Source organism: Lathamus discolor, chromosome 5 (assembly GCF_037157495.1).
Source record: "Lathamus discolor isolate bLatDis1 chromosome 5, bLatDis1.hap1, whole genome shotgun sequence".
In the NCBI taxonomy this organism is placed as follows: Eukaryota; Metazoa; Chordata; class Aves; order Psittaciformes; family Psittacidae; genus Lathamus; species Lathamus discolor.
This window is the reverse complement of record NC_088888.1, coordinates 114615237-114639381: the sequence shown is the minus strand read 5'-3', so window position 1 is coordinate 114639381 and position 24145 is coordinate 114615237. Positions and strand designations below refer to the sequence as shown.

Sequence of the window (24145 nt, the reverse complement as noted above, 5' to 3'; positions counted from 1 at the left end):
TAGATTTTTTCACAAAAGCACCCAAAAACATTAGGGAAAAGCTTCATGAAGAAAGAAGTTGTTTTGGAAATAATTGAGGGAAGAACATAAGAACACGAACATGCAACAGTAGTAGGAGAGCAAAATGTTCCTTTGAAGCTTTTTGGGGAGAGGAACTGATGCTTTATGATATTTAAGCAAGGTCTGCCAGATGTCTGGAAAGGGTTTTTCCCTTTCTGACTATTTCCAGATTTCCATTAGTGCTGCCATTCTTTATCTCAACTAGTAAGTTTTTCTGGTATAAGAAAGAAGGGAATCCCCTTCCTAGAGAACCTGGGAGATGGATTTTCAGTCCTTGTGCAGCATTTTTAGAAAGGGTTCTGCTGCTCTGTTTTTAACTTTAGTTGACTTTCGAAAAGTCACTTTTAAAAGTAACAGTAGAAGCACATTATCCGCCTTGTCTTGCTGTGTTGTCAGATGGAAAGGGAGAGAAGCGAGTGAGCATCAGGAATGGTACCCAGTGGACAGCATTTTGGCCAGAATACACTTGTTAGTCATTATGGGCCCATTCATTAGGATGCTCTGTTACAGCTGTACGTATTTTAACTCTTCTCTTGAGTTGTTCTGTTGGACACTTGCAGTCTCATTTAGAAAGTAGAACTTTTATTTTTTTCTGTTCCAAATAGATTTGTGGTTCTGTTAGAAACTGACACGGTGACGTACGCTCATCCTTTGGTGCCCACTTCAGCGATTGAAGATCAAATAGGCCTTTTATCTTTTTGTGCTCCTTCACAGGGTAGTGAGTAATTTAGGTGTCCATTAAGGGTTGATAGTTCAACGCTAAGATCTTTCTAGCTGTGTTTATTTCTCTTTGAAGGTGAGGAATCGTATCAGTCCCTTTGAATGGGCACTCTTTGAGCTGTACATTATGGGGGTGTTTTAATAAACTCTCAAACCTCTGATAGTTCTGCAGTTTACTACTGACTCAACTCATACTTTGATGGAAATGCAGCTTTGTTTACAGATGGAAAGAACTCATTACATTGTTCAGCCCTGGTGTAAAATTTGTAAGGCTGCTTATTTTCAAATTAGGAGCTTAAAATCCTGAAAGCTGAAAATTAGTGGGATGTTCCTTACTCCAGAGCTTTCTGAATTATTTTTTAATTGTCTGCTCTCCACAAATACTTTTTATGCTGAAATAAACTACAGTTTATTTTACTAGGCAGCCATGAAAAGTTGAATTGTCAATTTTCCTGATTCAGGTGATAAAATATGTATGTGTTGTATAGGTAGTATCTGCTCGTGCTTTTCTGCTGTGCTTGTATTTTTCAGATTCTGATTTGTCTGAAATCTGATTATTTCAATTACTAGAAATCATGAATAACATATGATGTCTGTGGGTAGCTGTTGCTTGTCAGAACCAGGAATATAGGTCACAGACCTCCTCCTTTGGGAAAAAAGAGCAAACCTCCTGTTGCTGGGGTCTTAGTGTTAAGGCAGTGCAACAGTGAGGACACAGAATACCCCACCTTCACCCGTTGCCTTTCTCACTGAGGCATGTATCTCACTGTGGTAAAATGTCACTGAGCGTGGCATGTGAGACCTTTCACAGGATGCTCTGCCCATCTCTTGAGTAGAGCAGTTGCAGGAAGCCTCTTTGAGGTGGGCATGGGCTTGTGAGCTCCCTCACCTGTGGTTATGTGGGCTTTTAATCCTGGCCTAAGCCTGTCCTGCAGATGGGTCGTTTTTTCTGAAGTTTGTCTTAAGTGCCAGTAGTTGCTGCTCTGCAAAGCAGTTTTTTGAAGACTGATATCATTTGTGTCTTTTTCCTTGCCCTGCCTGGGCTGTTGTAGTTGTTGTGGAGTGCAGCCCCGAAAATATCAAAAGTGTGGTGGGAACCAGGTGCAAAAGGTGATGTGCTCCCTGCAGTCACTGAGCATAGTAGGTAGGAGGGCTGTGTGATGTGGAGGGCTCTACATTTGTCTACCCAAGGTTTCTGCTACCAGTGAGGCAGTTCTACTGTGAATGTGTGCAGTATGGCTGCAGTAGTTACAGCAATAGAAAGGAAGAATTGCCTGAAAGTCTTTTTTTTTTTAAATGCATAATTTTGTTGGTCCTGCATGCAAGAACAAGCTACTGTCCAAACCTTAAAGTGTGGGAGACAACAGGCTGTGAAGTTACATTCCGCTTTTAATTTTCACCTTTAAAATAATCTTTCCCCTGTTACTGTTGAAATGTCAGTTAGTGTTGCAGTTAAAAAATTGCTGTGCAGCTGATGGAGTGTCATTGTTTTGATACAGTCTGTAACCACATCTTTATATTAAAGCCTCGATATTTATTGTTTCATATTTAGCTTTCATCAAGTGGTGATTTTATGCAATGGCATCAAGCCACAGTTCTTCACCAGTGCCTCAGTCAAAAAGCAGTGATGCTTTCTTTAAAAAGGAAATGGATGCCACGAAACGCTTTCGACCTGTGCAGTCACTGCCTGATGTGTGTCCCAAGGAACCTACAGGTAATGCTGGTGTGCAAGGAGAGTGAAAATGGAGTTAAACTTGCTAATCCATTGACAATTGTTCAGTTCTTGTATACTGGGTGTAGTGAACTAAGCTGTAGTCTCATTTAAAAGTGGACTGTAATTCTGCTTTGTACCATCCAGTGTCCCTTTGGAGCAATGGGAGAGCCTTCCTCGTTGCAGCTCGCTTTCATATGTCCACATTATAGATGGGATCTTGCTTATGTGATTTTACGTTATAGCTATGATCCATACTGCATGCAAGAAGAGGGTATATTTTGTCAGAGCCTGTACCAGACCTGTCCAGTGTGCTTGGTATTTAGCTGCATTACTTCTGTGAAACAACCCAGCCCTCTTGCAGTAGGAAGCAAGAGACCAAGATCTATCTCTAGCACTGTTGTAAGTCTCGTGCTATTGTAAAACCAGGTTTTGGTCACAGTTACAGCTGCAGTGCTCTGCTAAATTTTAATTTATAAAAAGGAGTAGGTGGGGTCTTAATTATGAAATGTAATGCTAATGAAGTGCTTTGGATTGAGCTCAGACTTTTCAAAATATGCTTCTGTTTGGAATTTCTTTCTCTTCGGTAAAAGCTAATGTTGTTGAGCTAAATATATTTAATGAGTACGAATACACCACTGTTCAAAACTTGTGTTGGTTAATCTGATAGAAGAAATGCAAGTTAGTGTTGCAGAAGGAGACTTTTGCATAGCTGACTCCAGCCCACTATGTAATTGTGAAAACATGGCTTGCTTAAGAACCAGACTTCAGCAGCAATACAATTTTTAGTTTCTTACCTTAACAAACCGTCTTGTCTTTTGTCCTGCAGGCGATCCCCATAATTTATGTGACAGCCCATCTCTAGTTGCGGATCAGCACAGATGGACTATTTATCATTCCAAAGTCAATCTCCCAGCAGCACTAAATGATCCTAGGTTAGCAAAAAGGGAATCTGATTTCTTTACAAAAACATGGGGAGTGGACTTTGTGGACACTGAAGTCACGCCTTCATTCTACCTCCCACAGATCACCAAGGAACATTTTGCATTATACCAACAGGAAATCGCTCTGGTAAGAACCAAGCTTTGATACACACAGTACTAGGAGAGATTTGAGATCCTATTTAATTAGAGATTGTCCCTGTTAGTGGTCCCTTGCACAGTTAGCTGATAATTAATTTGCTCTTCAGTGCTTGTTGAGTCTTCATTAGGCATTTCTTGTTTTGTAATCTCACTATTAGTAGCGTGGAAAACGCAGTCTAAGTTCTCTCTAGGAAATTTCATGGAGGTTTTTCATTTGCATTTCTGAATACTGAGCTCTGCAGCAGTGCTTACAGTTCATATTTATTCTTTCTGATTATTAATCCTTTTTCTTTAAGGATTGTTTAATGATTGGGCTTTACAGTGCAACATAGCATTTCAGACCTTTGGATCAAATATAAAACATGACTATGTACTGCAAGGACTGGAGGTTTGGTTTTTTTTAAGTCTCTAATTTAAACATTTATACGTGGAGTTCTTAAACTATAAATAGGCCTATTATCTCAATGATTTCTTTTGTAACAGGAAAGTTTAAGCTACATCTAAGGACACCAGGACCAGTAGGAGACTTCTACAAACTCTTAAAATACAGGTGTCAGTAAGTATGTAGTATTCTTTTTTCTTATTTTCTGACTGAAAGAATATGTAGAAGTCTCCCACTGTTTTCTGCTTCCTTGGTTTGTAAGTTTCTTTTGCTTTTTTTTTCTTGCTGGTACAGAATTGGCTACAGGAAGTGTTACTTGTATGCATCATAGTTAAAGAATGTCAAAGTGAATTGTCTGTAACTGAACTACTGCCATTAGTTCACACATTCAACATTTAAAATGTCTAAGAGTTAGTCCATTGAAATGAGCATGTAATGCAGTGACTGCTAAATGAAAGAAGATTTTGGGAAGAGGGAGCTGACCTGTGATGTAGCTTCTAGCAGAGATCTAGCTAACATCAGGGTTCTTTAGAAATGCAGTTTCTCACCGCTGTGGTCTCTGGTGGTTTTTACACCTGTAGATAAAATTTGAAACTCAGCATGACAAAACAAGACGTGTGGTTTCAGCAAGGCACTTGTTAGATGCGGAGCCAGTTTCTGCTTTGATCCAGTTTAACGATAAAAAATCATTCACTGTGTGTTAGTGTGCTTTCTGGATTAGAAATCAAATGTTTGGATATGTAATCACAATTGAACTATGGTTCTGTCTCATCATGTAGAGAAGTTATTATACCTCTTCAAGAACTTCTGTGTCCCTTCTCTCTTGAGATGTAAAGATACAGAGAAAAACAGCATATCAGCTACAGGCTGCAACTTTTGGTACATTTCACCTGGACAAACATCATCTGAGCTTTTAAGAGGAAAAAATGTGTTAAGAATGTGTTAAGAACTTACCAGAATTATTTGATTTCAGTGAAACCTATGATTCACTGAAAATATGCATTATATTCTGTTTCAAAGGAAAAAAAATCTCGTTTAAGCTTCAGCATAATTCTTTACTGTATTTTCTATTTTACAGAGAGAGAAGGTTCATGAAAGATGCAAGAACATTTGCACTCCTAAAGATACCTTCGACAGGACTCTATTACATACCCACGGTATAGTCAGAGCTTTTCCCTAGTCTTCAAGAAGTAATTTCATTTTATTATCAGTATGTTATAGCATACTGATAATCTCTTTTTACTTGCGTGAAGGCTTCATGTAGAATAACACTGATTATGATTTCTTTGTAACAATAATTGAAAACCCAGATGTGGTTGACTTAGAAGTATTCATGACCACTGCTGATATTTTATAGGTCAGAATGCTTATTATACATGCTCTTGAACTTTTCCTTGTCATGTTTGCATTCATGGCAGGTGATTATGTGCCTGCCAGTGTTTTCTTTAACTTCCTTTTATTTAAGATCTGTGGAAACTGTTGTGTCAGCAGCTGTTGACTTTGCAGTGATGAATGGCGCTGGGCCATTCTTGTCTCTCTGCCCTGAGGATCACAGAATGGCAGAGGTAGGAGGTGACATCTCAAAATGGTCTACTCCAAACCACCTGCTCAAACAGGGTGACCTACAGGAGGACAGTATCCAGCTGCGTTTTGAGTTTATCCATGGACGAATAAAATTTACGCAGGCTCTCTAGCTGTGTAAACACTCTTTCAGTGTTTGACCACCCTCACTGTAAAAGTATTTTCCTTATGTTCAGATGGCATTTTTAATGTATCAGTTTCTGCCCATTGCCTCTTGTCCTGTCACTAGGTACCACTGAGAAGAGCCTGCTCTGTCTTCCTTACACCTTCCCATTAGATACTTGAAAACATTAAGATACCCCTGATCTTTTTGAGGCTAAGCAGTCTCAGCTCTCTCAACCACTTCTGGTCTCTTAATCATCTTTGTGACCCTTCACTGGACTCACTCCCGTATATATAGGTCTGTCTTGTACTGGGGAGCTCAGAATGGGGCACAGATGTCTCGCTAGTGCTGAGTGGAGAGAGAGGAATACCTTCCCTAAACCTGCTGACAGTGCTCTGTCTAGTGTGACTCAGGATGCTTTGCCATAGGCAGGAGTGCACTGCTTCATCATGATCAGTTTATTACCTGCCAGAATCCCAGGTCACTCTCTGCAGGGGTGCTTTCTGGCTACTAGACCACTTGCCGTTAATGGTGCCTGGAGTTATTCCTGTCCAGGCACAGGATTTTGCCTTTTCCTGTGTTTCATGCTGTTCAGCTCAGGCCAGTTTTCTGCTTAGTATTCCTCTGTTTAGTGTTAGCAAAGATTAACTGATGAACTTCTTTTGGTGCCTGCAGCTTTAGCAAGGCTGAATTACAAGATTTTAGAGATGTAGCTCAGCTAATGTGAAACTGGACAAAGGAAGGTGAGAGGCAAAATGAAAAAGAAGTGACAAGAAAAAGGAAAATAAATAATCACATCCTGGAGCAAGCTTTTAAATTTTAATTTATTTTATTTTCTCAAAAGTACTACCATAAAATGGTTCATTTGCCAGTCAGCGTTTGATCAGGCTTGTCTATATCCATGTTTGCAGGTAACACAGCAAGCATTCTGTAGTGTACTCCTTTTGATCAAGTTCTTTCAGTCGGCTTTCTTCCTCTGTTTCCATGCAAAAGGAAGTCCTTCTGTAGGGTTTCTCTGTGGTTGGTGTTACTTTGGAATAGCTGTTCCTGAATGAGTCTGTCTGTGGCACATACTGCAAAATAAGAGTTCCTTCTTCAGGCTTAGCTTAATCCATTTTGAAAGAGTCCTTTGTTTTTACACAAGAGAAAATTACTGTGTCACCAAAGTAGCAGGGAGCTTCTGGGGTAGATGGACAGTTCCTGGTAGAAGCATCATTTGGTAAACTGAAACTCTTTATTTTCTGTAATTTCTTTTGTTGGTATTACCTGTTTAACTCTAGCCCACAGGACTTGGCCTTTCACTTCCATTGCAGTTGGTCTGTCCAAAGACTGAGGACAGCAAAATGATTCCTAGGTTGTCTTATGTATTTCAAACCAAATAAAGTAAGGAGCAAATCAGCTAAGAACCAAAGAGTGTTTTGAAGAATCAGAATATTTCAGGTTGGAAGGGAATTCAGAAGGTCTTTACTGCAGCTGACATCTCAAAGCCAGTTTGGCTGGGAGGTCAGGCCAAGCTGCTCAGGGCTTTATCTAGTTAGGCCTTGAAAACCTCCAAGGATGGAGCATAACCAGCCCCTCTGGGCAGCCTGCTCCAGTGCTTGGTTGTCCTCCTGGGGAAACAGATCTTCCTCGTGTTCGGTCAGAATGTTTCATTTCAGTTTTAACCTTGTCCACCCACCCTGTGTGTCCCCTGTGTGGAACCTGGCATTGTTGTCTTGAAAACATCCTCGCAGGGTTTAACAGTATTCATGGTAACTGTTTGCTCATGAATGACTACTCCTATTTTGTTTAATTTTAGATAAATCCAGGACAGATCTGGAACAAGTACCTAAGGTATGGTCCCTGTGCACACTAAGCTTTTATAAGGATTTCTTGCATGTAGTCGTGAATATAAGACTGTACTCTCTTCTTTGTAGAAATTTTGTCCAAGCTGATTACTTGAGCTGATTCTCAAGAGGATCTGCAGTGCTCAGAATTTAAAAGACTAAGAACAATCTGCTTTTTCTTTCCCTTTTCTTTTGTTTGTTGCTGCTGTTTTCTGTGGTCTTGACTTTTCTCTTTAAGTAGAATACAATTGCCATTATTATTTTCATCTTTAATAGTTAAAGCATCAGAGCTGGGAACAATTAGCCACTCTGTATCCTAGGAGGAAATGAGAAGTGAAGAGCTTGATAGAAGCTTGAATATTGCACTGTGTACAACTGAACATTAGATTTAGCTCCTCAAATCCTTGAGCAAAGCCCTCTTGCATATATGCTTGCAGTGTATATGATGTGGGGTTTTTTTTTGTGACGGGTTGACAAAAGATGCAACTCCAGATTCCATTTCAGGCTGAATAATTTTTTCTATGTACATTAAGAAGTCAGTGTTAGTATGGGTCAGTGTCTCTGTGCCAGTCGTGTAGGCTGTTATTTGAGTAGCTGTCACTGCAATGTTTAAAGTCCGTGAAACAAGAATGTTTTTAGTGTGGTGTGATGCTATAGTCTATGTTAAACCTTTCAAAATTACACTTCATAAATATGGGGAAGGGGATGCTACTGTCTGCCTGGAAGCTTAACATTTGTGCCAGTTTTGTCAAGTAAAAGTAACATAATCAGGGAGAGTTTTGGATTAATAGTTCTCCAAGATGTGTAGTTATATGTTATGTGTTACTGACTCCTTTCCATGACAAGCATGTTCACTGCATTGTGCTAAAGGAGATCAGCTGTTCCCTCTCAGGCAACACTTGGTGCACCCTGACAACTGGCTGGATCCTCACTGGCAGAAGCTATAGCCCCAGAAATGAGCAGATCAGCAGTAGGGTGCCCCTGCTATTGAAAAACTGTTTGCTCTGATCCTTTAGAGGATGCACCTGAAGTTTAATGCTGCCTACGCTTTCACACTCAGGATGTTTAGATCATCTTGGATGCTTGATAGCCTGTGTAATTTTAGAGCTATGCCTACCACTTCTAGGAAGATAAGACTTTGTCAGATCACACAAGTTTTTAAGGTGTGAAGAAAATTGATTGGAAGGTCTGGAATGAGTTTGCCTGGATAAAATGAAAGCTTGTTTTTTGAAATTAACAAATGAGGTCCCTTTTAGCTTCATGAGATGGGAGGTGTGTTTAACTGGGGAGGAAATTGTAGGGGTGAGGGAGGCGCATTTATTTCTTTTGTTTTTCTGTTTCAGATTTTTATGAAACCAGATTTTGCATTGGAAGATTCCTTAACCTTTAATGCCGTTTTACCATGGTCTCATTTTAGTACTGCTGGTGGAAAAGGAAATCGTGATGCAGCTTCCTCCAAGTTACTTCAAGAAAAGGTACAACTGTCAAACAAAATGTCATTATCCATCACAGCTGTTAGTTACTACAAAGAAACATTGCTGCTGTTCTGTACTGTTTGTTGGGGTATCACTGTTGTGGGCTTTGTTATCTCTCATTTTACACCAGGCTGCAGATTGTTAGTAAACAATGCAGGAAGCATCTTGCTGAAAGAGAACTCTTTTTTCCCCTGCTGAATAAATCTATCAAATCTGATAAAAAAGAATCTGTATATGACATAATAACTGGCTCTTTGTGGCTACTGGAACTTTGTGAAGTGGGTATGTACTGAGAAACTTCAGAGGTATGGAGCTGTTTGTTAGGGAGGAAGAGCAATTCTCTGAGAAGGGAAAGCTAGAGGTTGTGCGCTGTTTAAAACCATTGCTTTCTCACATCTCAGGAAAACCAGATTCAAGGCACTGTGGTTTTGTGCTGAAAGAAATATTAAATCCTAAGGGGTTTGTATGTCAGGCACTTCCTGTCACTTTTGTCATGTTATTTGCACTGATCCATTTTTGTATTTCACAAAGGACTTGAGTGCATTGGAGAGTGTGAAAGCAGAGGAGTTTCATATTGGAAACGGAAGTCTTTACTTGATCTTTTTTTTTAATGTTTTGTTAAGTAGTCATGCTATAGAAAAATCCCACAATGAATCATTTTAATGGTACAAATACCTGTAAAATCCTTATAGAAAATTTATGCAATTTTGGAGTGTTTTTAACTTCAGTTTTCCCTCCTGTGTTATCTACTGAAGCTTCTGGGAGCAAGGAGGGGGAAAGAAGAAGAAATAGTAGTGAGGTGCCTTAAGAAATAGTAACATGAGATCCTCCGGAAGGTGTTTCCACGTTTCCAGGAGTTATCCTTCCTGCTCTCCTGCCAGGCCTGGAGGAAGAGGCAGGCTCTGCGGGAGGCTAGCTTATCATTTGTTGGGTTGTCCTCCACACCTAAATTTGGAGGAATACTTCTTTGGAGTTTCTTGGGGCAGTTTTACTGTCTGAAGATGAAAAAGCAGTGTCTGGCATATGATTTAACCTCAAAAAGTGCTTGGCAGCAGCAGGATGGACACTCAACATGGACTTAGAGCAGAGGAGACCCAGAGGCCTCTGATGCAGTGGAGTGAAAATAAGGCTTTGAATAGCCATGAACCATGCTGCTTTGGAGAGGTGATAACAAATATCTCAGTAGTATAAAGCAGTTCTGTTGCCTCCAAAGCCACATGCCTGACAAATTATTACACTGCTTCATATTGCTGAAGTGGGCCAAAATTTTTTGTTTAACTTTTAAAGGCTCTGAACTGCATGAGGTTTACACTTAACCGTGTGTAAATAGGCACCCTGCTGTCATAATTAGCCTTAGCTCCAGGCACTGGTTTTCAACAGGGTTTGGAAAACCCTGCTATAAACATACATACTTCAGCTATTAGTGTTTTTTGACTGCTGCTGATCTACTTGAACAATTTCTCCCTGACATTTTTCTCTTCCTTACCTTCTTCCATGTCTTGCCCTACATTGGGACTGTAAGCTCTATGAGGCAGGTACTATAATTTTGTTCTGTTTGTTCTACCTCACTTAGCATAGTGGAGGGACCTGGGGCATCTGGCATAATCAAATAAATAATCATCATAACCTTTCCTCTGATCCCTGTGTCACAGTCTGTCTCAGCTTTTCCTGTGGGCTAGGTGTGTCACAGCTGCTTGGTGGAGGATGTTTTTGATTTAACTTACTACAAAAAAGACGGGTTTGCATATTGAATAAATCCCTGGTGTTAAATACATGCAGGATGAAAATAACTGTAAGAAGGAAACATTCTCCAGCTGTTTTTTTTTTTTTTTTTTTTTTGCATCTCTGGATGGGCCTTTTGAAATTCAGCATGAGGTTTGAGTGCTTGGCACCTCTTAGAAACCAGGTCATCTGAGTATTAGCATTCAGATGAGCATCCTAATGCCTCAGTCCTTTGAGTTTGCATATTCAGCATAAGCCAGAACACAGAGCTTTTACAGCTCAAATAATCAGGCCCAACCCAGTGGTCTGGTAACTGTTTGACGTAGAGATTTTGAATTTTAGCTTCTAAACATGTAGGCATACTCTGTGTCTGGGAATCCCACAGTGCCAGTGCACATGAAATACGCCTAATAGGAACTCCAGCTGGTTGGCAAAAACCCCCTGCAGCCAGATATATCCTGAGGATTTTTCTACAAAGAAGATGCTACAGCCTTATAAATGAACAGAGCCATTCTATCGAGTGTAATTGGGCTGCATCTTTAGCAGCTTCAATGATCCGAAGTACATAGTGTATTTGCATGTGTATGCTGTTCTTATTTGCAAGCCAATATCCAGAGCTGTCTCCTGGTTAATGGCCATATTCTAACACAGCCAGTGTGCATCCATGTGGTACAAAAGCTTGAGTATTTTAAAATTATTTGCTCTTCCACCTTATACTATTCAAGCAGAGGAGGCATCAAGTCAGACTTCCCAAAGTGATTTTGAACTCATTTAAAAACAAATGATCAAACCACAGCAGGTGGTTGCTAATCTGTCAAATGGCTTTAAATTTTATTAGCAGAATTTTCTCATGATACAATAAGACAAATACCCTGGAAGTGTATTTGCATGGTCATAAACTTGCTAAGTCATGACAGCACTGTTTGTTTTTCCTTCTCTTTCTTCTTTCTAGCTGAGCCATTATCTGGACATTGTAGAAGTCAATATTGCACATCAGATTTCTCTGCGCTCGGAAGCATTTTTTCATGCAATGACCTCTCAGCATGAGTTGCAGGACTACCTCAGGAAAACCTCCCAGGCTGTAAAATTACTTAGAGAGAAAATCGCCCAAATTGATAAAGTAATGTGTGAAGGATCACTTCGAGTTTTAAGACTGTCACTCACCAGAAATAACTGTATAAAAGCATACAATAAACTGAAGCTAATGGCTACTGTACACCAAACACAGCCCACGGTACAGTTGCTGCTATCCACTTCTGAGTTTGTTGGAGCTTTGGACTTAATAGCAACCACACAGGAGGTGTTACAGCAAGAGCTTCAAGGCATTCACAGTTTCCGGTAGGTAATCATCTAGGAAATTACTGAAACAGAAGTAGAGCTGTAGTATGTTGAACACATTATGTTGGTTGAAAGGGTTTCTTTTGTTTGTTCATTCTTGGAGAACATGGTGCAAAAGGTACAAAATGTAAGTGTGGCATAAACACTGTGACTCATGCATGTGCCAGAAATCATTTTGAGGGGTGGAGTGAACTTCTGACATCTAAATGCTTTCTTTATACTCCATTCTTGTTTACAGGTGGTTTAGGCACTGGCTGAACAATCTTGCAGGGCTTGTAGCCCACAGCTGAGACATGGCTTCCAAGTGGTGGTCTGCAGTCCTCATGCAGGAAGCACCCCAGAGATACTATGGGCCGGTGTCTTTAGTGAATGACCAAGGCTTGCGATGTTACAGGAACATGCATGGAGCATATGTCACATAGGTCAGCCTCCAGCCTGTGCTTGTGCTGGAAGAAGGCTTGCCAGGAAAAGGTGGTGCTGAGCTATCAGACCATGGCTGAAAATGTGGTCTGAGGTTGACATCTGGTCAGATGGGACGGTTTCAGCCATGTCTGCTCTTGTAGAGAGCAACCCCCATGGCCAGGGGATGCTTCCTTTTGTTTCATGTGATTGAGAAATCCAGTTCTGTGAGCTGCTGAAGTTGGGAAGGAAAGAAACAGTGGGCAGGTGCTGCCCAAGCTGCTGTTGCTACTGTTTTTTACCCATGTTTGCTGAAGTGATTGGAGTTAGTGAGTCCAAGGTCCTGTGCTGGCTGCTTCTGTTAACAGTGGATGCTTAGAGCTCCACTTGGGAGGTGCCACTGCACTGGGCAGTGTCCCCCTGTGATAGGCAAGAGTTTTAATACAGTGGAATCCTTTTATCTGATTTAAAATAAGCTATCATAACTGTCATACAGAGTTTAAAAGTGGGGTGTACAAAGCTGCCACTATGGCATGATGATAGCAGAAGTAATCTATGTTAAATCAGCTCTGAAGCTTGCATCAGCCTGTTCAGGAGCTGTATACTTAGTTTTAGAACTTGATGCTGGTGGTGGTTGTGTTTTGTTTAGGGGTTATGTGGTTCCCACAGCTTTGTGGTTCCAAGCTTGCACAATAAAAGCATGGTTGTTGCTCAGTAACTGTAATATGAATGTTCAGAACTGTATACAGTTACTTCTCTTTTTCATCTGTTCTCATGAGCTCCTTTTCTAACATCCCTTCTAGCTGGTTGGGAGAAAGACTCAAATTTTATGTAGAAAAGATCTCAGAAAAAGTTTTTTAAAATGTAACCCCCCCCCATATATATGTATTTATGAAGAGCTAATATATAAATAGAATATATAAAATAAATACATAAAAATATTTTTATAAATATCTGAATATAATATAAAAATATAAACATTTTTTTAAATATACACACTATAAACTATTGGAAGGGAAGTTCTTGGCAGCTCTTAGTCATTTTCTTTTAGCTTAGATGGTCCATCTTCAGACATCTCAGTGCAGTTTCTTTCCTCTACTGTTTCTGCTCTTAACCATTTGATTATGGTGCACAGCTGTCAACTGAGTCATGTTTGTATTTACCTTGATGATAATGAATGTACTACTACAACCCCATGACAATATCAGTTAGTTGTGTTTTGCAATCAAGTAACCGATGTGCTGTGTCAGCGGAGTGTGCAGTTCTGTTGTTACTGCGGTTGGTATACATCGTGTCCCAAGAATGTGCCATTATCTTAAAATTGCTCTTTGGAAGAGTTAAAAATAGTAACGTGAGTGGGAAGTGTCCCTTCTTCTTTGGATATTAATGGTTTAGAAAGGTGAGTCCAGTACAACTTAAGTCATCACCTCCACCAGAGATGCAGGCGCAGTTGAGAAGCCCTGTGCAGTTGTTCTCACAGTGGTGTGTGTGTATGGTGTCTGGAGATAATGTGCAGTGGAGAGATGGAGATCCTGCTAAAACTTCCCAAGAGAATGTTGTGCTTCAAAAAGTAAATAGTATTTATAAAAAGATCTAAATTGATGGCATACACAAATACTTCAGCTTTTTCCAAGAAGCACCAAATGGACGTTCTTGCTTTGTTCTGAGCAAGAATGCCACAGTTGTCAAGTGGATTAAATGCCTGATTTATTTTAAGAGGTTAACTTCTTAATCAGTATCTCATTTTTCGAAATAATTAGTATCCCTTCTCATTCATATACAAGAACTTTTCTCTTTTTGTAGTTTGTTTCTAATTATAGCAAAAAAGTAAAGCACTTAATGGTGCTGTGGGATTATAAATTGGTGGTTTTAATCTATTTAATATCCCCAGTGATTTTACGTATCAGTCAGAACTGTGACTTTTGCTTGCTACTACTATAAGATAGAATTAAAGTTGTAACCGTTTCAAGTTGATCTTCTGAATTTTACCAAGTTTTAAATTTACCAAGTAATTTTACACAAAAAAAAAAAATTGAGAAAAGTTATCGTGGTCACTAAACTGCAAATGTGTACTGCCAGTTTTTACACTGTTCCCTCAGTCCTTGTTGAGTTGTTGGAGTTACAGTGAGTTTTTCGCACGGGTATGCTGGCAAACCACACGTTTATACTTTTTTACACAATAAAACACAGATACTTGGAAAAGCCGTTCTCATCTGTGTATTTTTAAAGAACTTTTACCCTGCACTCCTAATTTGACATCAGAGGGTTGTAGTTGTTCAGTCACTGAAAGGACCTCATGTGTGACTGCTGCCTCTTAGACCATAGTTGCCAAGGTGTTTCGATGGTCTATGAATCAAGGTTTAACTTGTTCCTGCATCTTCCAGGGTGGAGGGGTATTTTTTTGTTGTTAGGAGCTAGAACATCTTGGGCAAAGTGCTGGGGACTTTGGTGGATGTTTTCATAACCTGAGGTTTGAGAGGGTAGGTTATGGTGTGCTTCAGTGTATGCAGGCACAGTTAGAGAAATAGTTTACTGAAGAGAAATTTCCGCTTACCTAGGTAGAAGCCTTTGTGTTGTAGTTATTAGTCTTGCAGCAAGTTTTGCAACTCCAGTCATTACATTGCAAATAATAATCTTTAGGGCTTGTTTCTGTTTTGTTTGGTTTGACTTATCCATGATGCAACTGGCTTAGATTTCCTAGAGGGCATTTTTGCTTAAATTAGGTATTTGGAATGTGTTCATTTTGTCTATCCCAGCCAGTTCTTGACCAACAATTTCCAAAGCAGGCACATCTCTGGTCATCTTAAAATTAAAGAAATTAATCTGCTTCACTCAGATCCAGGAAGATTCATTCAGTTCATATTAGTGCTTAGCCGTGTGGGCTTCTGCAGGGAGGAGCAACTCTGGTATCGTGCTTCCTCACACCCTAGTGCTGACTTTGCCCTAGGTGGTCTGCAAGGCTGGGTGCTGTGGGCTTTGCATTGGTACAGCAGTGCTCCTACCAGGGAGTCCCAAGGCATTTTTGCTGCACTGTGCAAGCTGATGGTCCAGCTACACCAGCACGAAATTAAAGCCAGTGAGCTGTGCATGTTCATCATCCCCAGTTTGTGTTCAGGTTTATCTAAAATACCACAGCTCCTGTTAATTCTCATTGGAAAAGTGTCTATTTCTTTTTTTTCTTTTCTTTCTTCTTAAAAGAAGAAGCAGTCTGATTTTTGCAGATCCTTGGTGCTCGCACTGCCAGTGGAAGTTGGAAAGCATGGCTGAAAGTGTTTGGCATATCTGAAATTCTCACTTTTAATTTTACTCTGCTAAAAGTTTCTCTAGCTGCGCAACTTCTGAAGACTGATCGACATTTCTGATGTGAGAAATTCCCTTGTGGGTCTGTATGAGAACAGTCTGCAGAATATGTTTTAAAATCTGCAGTACATGGGAATAGTATTTTTAATTTAGAGTTGCATAAAAATAGGAAATGTGAAAAGTGTTCTGTGTTTTCTGAGAGCCATTGTGTCATTTAAAGCTATTACTGCATCTTGGTCATGTGAGTTAAATCTGTGACCACATTAAAAGCTCAAATGTTTGAAGTGGAAGAACTGATGAGCTGAGGAAGTGGGCAAGCAAAAGAAGTATTCCTTCTTTTTAACACCTTTATACTGACAAGCATTGAGTATTCTCAGTTCTGGTTTGCTTCACTGGGAAGAGAGGTATGCAACACCTTCCAAAAATAAAGCCCTAATTCCAGTTTTTACCCTCCATCAGTATTCAAGTCCATATGTTTCACTGCAAGGTGATGGTGCCTCTGACAGATGCATGGTTTCAACTGCTCTAGGAAGTGAAAATTTGAGCCCCCCATTAAGCCAGCATTGATTGCATGGAAATTACCTGCTGGGTGGTTATTTTCTTCAACTGTGAACTAATGATTCATTTTCAGGTTGATTATTTAGCTCATATCTCCATGGCTGTTTTTCTTAGGCATCTTGGCTCGCAGCTTTGTGAACTGGAAAAGCTGATAGATAAAATGATGATTGCAGAGTTTTCGACGTACGCGCGCAATGATTTAAATAGACCCCTAGAAGATGATTGCCAAATTCTAGAAGAGGTATGTTTATTATCAAAATAAACTCTGATGAATATGTTTGCATCTTTAACACACTTAATTAGCACTAACTAATGTGCTCAGGTCCCTAGCACCAACATTATAATTTCATACTATTTCACTTCTCCCCCTGCCCCTTTTCTGTACTTGATAAATAATTGTAACCAGCCTCATGGAACTGCAGTCCAGTTCCACTTTATTTTTTAAAAATAATCAGTTCTCTTTTCTCTGATTAAATGTACTCAGTTCTTCATGAACCTCAGCCTGTAAGTGGAAAAGAATGTGGACTCTCATATCTACTTGACTGTAAAATGTCAGCTTTGCAATGAAAGCTGATAGTTGTGTGCTGTTCTCATTCTGTCTCCCTATGCATTTATGGGTGCTTATATCAAGCATATGAGTGCCCTGAAAGCATGCTTCATTTGCAGTATATATATATTCCTCATTCCTCTGAAGATCATAAACATCTGAAGATGAAGCTATTGTGATTGCTTTCTAGCCAGGAAAAGATTTTTCTGGATTTTGCCTGTACTATTCTTCAGTAATTGCTAGACCCTGTTAACTGTTAGGTCTTGTTTCATCAATGGGTTTCATAAACCACTTAAATATTCCCATTTCTGCCCTGTAGTTTCTCCCCACCTTCATGCTGCATTATGATAGCCTCTCACTTGTGCTGGTACAATTGTATTTAGTGCCATTCTTGCTCGGGGTAAGGAAACTCACTAATCTCTAGAAATACCTGTGTTCTTAAGCACAAGCGGGTGAGCACAACTGAGGAACAGGCATGAAAGGGTTTGTGAGGGACTCGGCTGGTATTGCCACAGGAGACTTTGTACAGTTAAAGTATGGCATTAGTCTCAAGGCCCTGGACTGATCTAAATACTGTTTACTGAGTGTTTGATAGATGAACTTACTGCTGTGCAATTTCTTAAAACTTTTTTTTTTTTGTCCTCACCTTGATATTTTTTAGTGGGTTTTGGTTTTTTTTTTAATTTTTTTTTCTTTCTTGCTAGGAGAGACTTGTATCACTGGTATTTGGACTTCTGAAACAAAGAAAGCTGAATTTCTATGAAATATATGGAGATGAAATGATTATTACTGCAAAGAACATAATTAAACAGGTAAGCCAAACTCTTCCAACATACCTGACAAGCTTGCCTCAACCCCTTACAAATTACTGTTCAAGTAGTTAAAGAACATCTCTGATAAAGTTTTATGGTGGCGGATGGTCTTTCATCTAAAGCAGCTGAACTTGCAGAGACTAAGGAATTCCTGAGAAAGAGAGGCCTGTTTGCAGAAAAGACCTTCTGGAAGGGGTAGGCAGCATAAGTACTGCATGTCACAGCTTTCTCTGTACAGTTACCATTGTTCTGAATTACCTGGTTATTTGGCTTTCCTGAGTAGTATAGTTGTTGTTGTAACACTGTTTCAAAGGCACCCAACGAATTAAAAAACAAAAATCAAAACCACACCAAAGATCGCCCAAATCCTCTGAAAAACAAAACCTGCAAGTTCTTCGTGTAAATACATTAAAGAGAATTTTAGATCTTGTCAGTTGAAACAACAGATTTCCTAACAAATGCTATCCTAAACATTGCTTGCCTCAATGGTAGCACAGACCAAGCATAGGCACATGATAAAAGGCTGGAAAAAAAGTCTTGTCCACATTAGTGTGGTTATTTGCCATTTAGGATGGTGAATCTGTCTTTTCAAACCAAACTCTTTGTAGATCAGACCAGCTAAAACCCACAGATAAACAAAGTTCAGATGACTTCTGTGGGGGAAAGCACATACTAGTTTGGGCAGTGACCTGATGGCTTTTGTTTGCAAACAAAAACTTAGACTGAAAGTTGAGCTTATGTTTGGTACTTTTAATTTTACTCATCTTAATTGTTTGTATGTGTATGTGAGGGTGTTGTGTGTTTTTCTCCCCTAAAGGTATGTGATTATTTCAAGAGTCCTGTTCTAATGTGTTACGAGTTACCTCTGATTTGTATCTCAAAGGCTGGGGGATAATCAGGTTGTGGGTTTGCCATCAGATGAAGACACTCTCTTGTTCTCGTAGCACAGTATGGTGTTCACAGCTGTCTTATAAACCAGATTGGGAGCTTAGCTTTTAAAAGTTAGGATTTTCATTTTAATTATTATTTTAATGTTTTTGTTCTAAAACAACAGATTAGTTCTCCCAACCCACTCCCAGGATTCTGTTGATCTGGTTGTGGGTGAGCATAGATAACGTGGGCCCACACTGCCAGCATTGTGGCAGAATTAGAAGACAGTGATGTGTGTGGCTGCACCACCACTTCTTGTAAAGGACTTGGTGATGATGCGAGTACTTTCTCACTTCAATACAATTCAAATTGAGTTAAGCACTTCTGTACCTTGTTCTCTCCCTGCCTGAAAGCAGTGGAATGCTGGGCCAGGTTATTGCCCTCTTCCCTGAAAGATCAGCAGAGGGTGTGAGTGAACGCTGCTTTCTAGTCATGCTCTATTACTGTAAGCCTGAAAAAACAAAGGCATACGTATGTGCTCTGGGACTTCATATAAGGATTAACACCAAAGAGAAATACACATGAATTAATAACACTGGGATAAAACTGTTCATCTGCCCATCAGACTCCATTGGCTTTTCACTTGCCTGTATCAGCAGTCATAAGGAAACTTTTTTTTTCCCTTTAAATTCTTTGTTTAGATGCATAATGGGTAGGTTTTCCTGCTTATTCTCAGCCATAAAGTGCTTTTCCTGTTCTACTGGGAACATCTGTCTTTATGTTGGAGTTTTCAGGTGTCACCTCTACTTGTTAAATAGACAAAGTTTAATTAACCTGCAGTGTAAGTTTTTATTGAATAGGGAAAATAGGATCAGAGTACTTTTGTGTGGTTTGTGTAACAGTTGTTGTGGCTTATTGTCTTAACTCTTAGGTATATAATTCTTTAATAAGGAAACTGTTTCCTTCCTATGTCTCAAATGTGCTTCCTGTTCAAATGCATTGCTTCACTGGCTATCGTTAGTAATTTAGTAGCTCTTCAAGGCCAGAGAGGTGAAAGAGCAGATGTTTGTAAGCACCAAACCCACTGCATAGTTCAAAATCAAAGTGTGTTTTTAAGAAGCTTCTGTACTGACCACCATTATTCAAAACACATGTAGAATCCATGCAGTTTGAGGTGGCAGCCCCCAGTCACCATTTGGATTGTACATACTCACTTAAAGGCAAGATGAGTTCAAATGCTACTGACTCATTTGATCAGGTTATTTATTGATTGGCATTTGGAAGAAAACGCCTAATTCGGTCTGAATGGTGGTGATTTGTACCTAGGGCTTGCAAGTAACGTGAAAAGAGATCAGTGAAAGAAATTGCTGTAAAAACAGTAGATGTGTTTAGAATGAAAATTGATTGTGCTGGAGACCTGATGAAACTGGCCAGTTTTGTGTCTAGTTGAAGAGCAAGTGTCCTTTGAAGAAAGGCCACAGCGTAGCAATACAGATGTGGAGCAGTCCAGAGAGAGAGGCAGGCAGTGAAGAGGCCAGACAGACAGCAAATACCGTGTCTGCTAGGAGAGTGGTTGAAACTGGGGCTGCCTTAACATTTGAAAGCACAGGACTGCAGGTGTGTGCTTCCACACTTCCCTGGTGCTGTTGTAGGTTAGTTCTAAAGTCCTGTATTTAAAGCTGAAAAGGAAGTCAGCCAACATGTTCCAAAGTCAATCAACTTTGGAAGGAGGAAGAATATGGCTTCTAAAGCACTTGACCTGGGAGACGGTGCTTAACATCCATGCTCAGCAAAGCAGGTACCTTTGAGATGGAGCCATTGTGCCCTCCAGAGCTTTAATACACAGTTGGGAACATTTTGATCATCTGTAGTTTGCAAATAGACGTTTTTGGGGGTGGTTCCTGTGGGGGCTTTGTTGTTTTTAGAGAAACAAGTTGTTAAATGATACAAATACATCTTTATTATTTTACCTTTGTGTATTGTTGAGCTCAGCAATGGTTAGAAAGAAGCTAAGATCTTGTTTTGTTTTGTTTTTTCCCCTTTGACAGTGTGTGGTTAATACGGTATCACAGATAGAAGAAATAGATACAGAAGTGGTTGTTAAGTAAGTATACAGCCAAATCTGTTTTTTTGGTGGTGGTGGGTGGGGGTAGAAGATGGATGTTTAGCATAGGTAAACTTAACATTCTAATTTATGGTTAAATGTCCCTGTAAGGATTATCCTTCTCTTTCACTTTAAGCCTCTGCTTCTATTTGCCTCTGTGAGAATATTGTGTATTCTCCTTCTCATTCAGATTCTAATGTGACCTTAAACTTACCTTTAAAGTAAATACTAGAATTCAGAGCATCTCATTGTATGAAGCATAAACTGTTGCATTTAGGCATGTATCTCTTGACGACTTGAAAGCATTTCCTATTATCGTGACTTGGGATTTTGTACTAAAATGTGTCAGTAGTTTCACTACATCCTGCATAAATGAGAATAGGAGTCATCCAGAGAGGAGACCAGGCAACTTCAGCCCTAGAACTGGGCCAGCAGGAACCTCAGAAAGCCCAACAAAGGCAAATGCCAAGTTCTTGGCATCTTGTGTCTTGGGAGACACAACCCTTTGCAAGAGGAGAGGGCAGAGCTGGCTGGCTTCAGAGCAGCTTTGCAGTGCATGACCTGGTGGAGAACTGTTTGACCATGGACCAGCAGCATGTCCTTGCAGCCACAGCCTGGGCCATGTTCGCATAGCCTGTGGGTCAAGGAACAAGAAAGACATTGAGATCCAGCAGAAGCCACTGGGTTGATTGAGGCTGAAGCATGGAGTGTAGGAAGAGCAGCCAAGGGAGCTGAGTTCCCCTCCAGCCTGGAGAGGGGAAAACTCAGGGCAGAACTGCCCACGGCTATCCCATGGGAGGGTTATAGCAGAGCTGTAGACAGAGCCAGGCTCCTCCCAGAGGTGTGCAGGGGAAGGACAAGTGGCGATGAGCACATGAAATACGGGAAAAGCTAATTGAATCTTAGGAAAAATGTGATCCCTATAAGGATGGTCAAGCACTGGAACAGGGGCACAGATAACCTGTGGGATCTCTGTTCTGGGACATAGTCAGGCCTTTGACTGGACATGGCCCAGAGCAGCCCAGTCTGGTTGGACATGCATTGAGCAGGGTTTGGACAAGGCATCTCCAGAGGTCCCAGCTCCAGAGGTCCCTGCAGCTACTGTTTTGCTGGAGCTCTGCAATTCATTTTGCTGAGCAAAGGGTTACCCCAAGGTAATAAAAAACAGACCAGCTGATAAAGCAAAGTGAATGGCAGAACCTCCATGGGATTCATACCCGATTGGGAAAAGACTGGGCACAGGGTCATTTTTAAACATTGGATATTTGCTCACCATTCTTCAGTGTTTACTGTTCTGCTGTTGGGTTCTAACTGTGTATTACAGGATTTAACTTTTGTTCTGTCAATGACTTTTTCGCCCTCTGCGACAAACAGCTGACTTGCACTTTCATAGCAGAAGTGGTCTCATTGCAGTGCAAAAAAAAGGGGCTTAATAACACAGCTTTTGTAACACTTACAAAGTATTTTCTTCCTTTTTTTTGTTTCTTCTTTTCCTCACATGATTTGTGAGAATGTTATTAACCCCATCCCTTGTTGATAATACATGCCTGTCCTAGGGAAAAGAACATTATTCTCTGGAAAAAACTAAATGATGAATGTGAGGCTTTTACTGTGTTAGTGTGATCTATATTTTTATATATCTTCTTTTCCATTCTGCTTGCATACATTGTGTTGATAGTGACTGTTGTTCAGGTGATGTCTGTTGTTCTGCCAGATAAAAGTCTACATGGTTTTCCTTGTATTTACAGTATATTTTCTATGTGCCAGTAGGCATCATGGCCAGTCATCATGATTTACTGAATCTGCTTTACTGAATACTGCTCTTTTTTAGGCTTGCAGACCAAATGAGGATGATGAATTTTCCTCAGTGGTTTGATTTACTGAAGAATATTTTTTCTAAGTTTACTATCTTCCTCAAGAGAATAAAGGTAAGACATTCATTTACTAAGAGCTTCACATAGTTCAGACATGAAATGGAACAAAGCTACTTCTCATTCAAAGTCTTAAGACGTTGGTTTTGCTTATGGAGTTTCAAACTTTTGATTGAAAGAAGGATACGTGAATATCAGCATTCAGGGCAAAAATGATTAGTGCTAACAAAGAGAGCAGTAGGAAGGAGATAATACCTCTTGTTGAGTGATTACATCCATTTCAGGCTGCTAGGGATTAGGACAGAACTTTTGTATGTGTTAGATTGCTCCAAATGAGGTTTCTTTCACCATTTTCAGAAACATCTGATATTGGTTACAGTCTTAGACAGATGGGTCTGCCTCTGAATGCTAATTACAGAACAGAAAATAAAGCCAGGATTTAGTGTAGTTTTGTAGGTAAAAGAAAATTTTCTAGCACAAGCCTGTGGCACAGAGTTTTGGGTGGCTTTTTTTTTTTTAATAAATGTCATATTTCTTTCTAGGCAACATTAAATACTATCCGTAGCGTGGTTTTCTTGGTTCTAGACAAGAACCAAAAAAACAGAGACCTGGAGGACACCTTACAAAAGAACTCTAAGGACAGTACGGTAGACACAGAAGTGGCTTACCTGACTCATGAAGGCATGTTCATAAGCGATGCGTTCAGTGAAGGGGACCTTCCGCCTGTAGCAGCTGACACTACCTCTCAAAGAAACACTTCTCCAAACAGTGAGCCGTGTAGCAGCGATTCGGTTTCTGAACCAGAATGCACTACTGATTCCTCATCCAGCAAAGAGCAAACCTCGTCTTCAGTTACTCCAGGGGCAGTAGAGATGATGTGAGTAAAAGCACAACTTTATGACATGTCAGAAACAAGGTGTTAGGTGCAGGCAGTTGTTTCTAATGATACAGTAGAAAAATTACCTTGAGGAAATGTGCTTTTCTAGGTAAATGCAGTGGCTGTCCACCATCACCCCTAAAGATTGCCATCAGATTGCACTGTCCCCGGGTCACCTTTGTTTCATTTATTTGCCTTATTTTCACTTCTGTGTGTATTAGTACAGGAACTGATTATGTCACTTCTTACAGAAAAGGACCCCTCTCCATCTGCTCTGCTGGGGAGCCCGCTTCTGTAGAGAGCAGGAGAGATGCAAGCCTAGCCTACATGAAAGACATGGTTTGTCATGCCTTTAACAGGCAGAAGCATCTTTGTTTACTGAGGCCGTTTTTTCCCTGGTTTTTTTTTTTTTGTACACTGGCTTTATGGAACAAATATAAATTCCATAAAGCCATCTAAGTAAATAAATAGATAAATTCTAGAGAAAAATCTGCTCTTCATTGTCACTGTTTAACTATGGTTAAATAAATCCATCTCACTTGTTACCCTGCTGAAAGATGGAAGGTGGCAAGTGGCCTGCTTCCTATAGCTGATTGGTACTCAAGTGTCTATACTTGTGTGTTCTAGGCAATTGTCAGCTTTGAAAGAAACCTTCTCCTTCAAATCAAAATGCTGCTGAAGAAGATAGATCTAAAATAAATATGTAAACAAAAATTCAGGCTTCTGTTTGTCAAAACATCTGTGTATGCTGGAAGAGAAATGCGATGTGGAGTTAAGGGCTAGAGTGAGGAGCTGGGAAGGAGGGAA

General features: G+C 40.1%; 1 protein-coding gene across 4 annotated transcripts in view; it reads left to right on the top strand.

The window, feature by feature from the left end:
- Nucleotides 1-24145, top strand: part of VPS54 (VPS54 subunit of GARP complex) — a 51484-nt gene that overhangs the window by 8280 nt on the left and 19059 nt on the right. For 2 of the 4 annotated variants that reach the window (XM_065682225.1, XM_065682226.1), the window contains exons 3-13: nt 2333-2494; nt 3321-3562; nt 5034-5112; nt 7438-7472; nt 8809-8940; nt 11615-12000; nt 16372-16498; nt 17509-17616; nt 20535-20590; nt 22422-22518; nt 23004-23338. In XM_065682225.1, coding sequence (XP_065538297.1) covers nt 2359-2494; nt 3321-3562; nt 5034-5112; nt 7438-7472; nt 8809-8940; nt 11615-12000; nt 16372-16498; nt 17509-17616; nt 20535-20590; nt 22422-22518; nt 23004-23338 — 1733 coding nt within the window. In that variant the 5' untranslated portion in view covers nt 2333-2358. Of the gene's footprint in view, nt 1-2332; nt 2495-3320; nt 3563-4056; nt 4130-5033; nt 5113-7437; nt 7473-8808; nt 8941-11614; nt 12001-16371; nt 16499-17508; nt 17617-20534; nt 20591-22421; nt 22519-23003; nt 23339-24145 lie in introns of those variants that run through there. The other 2 variants (XM_065682227.1, XM_065682228.1) reach the window with 2 other exon arrangements.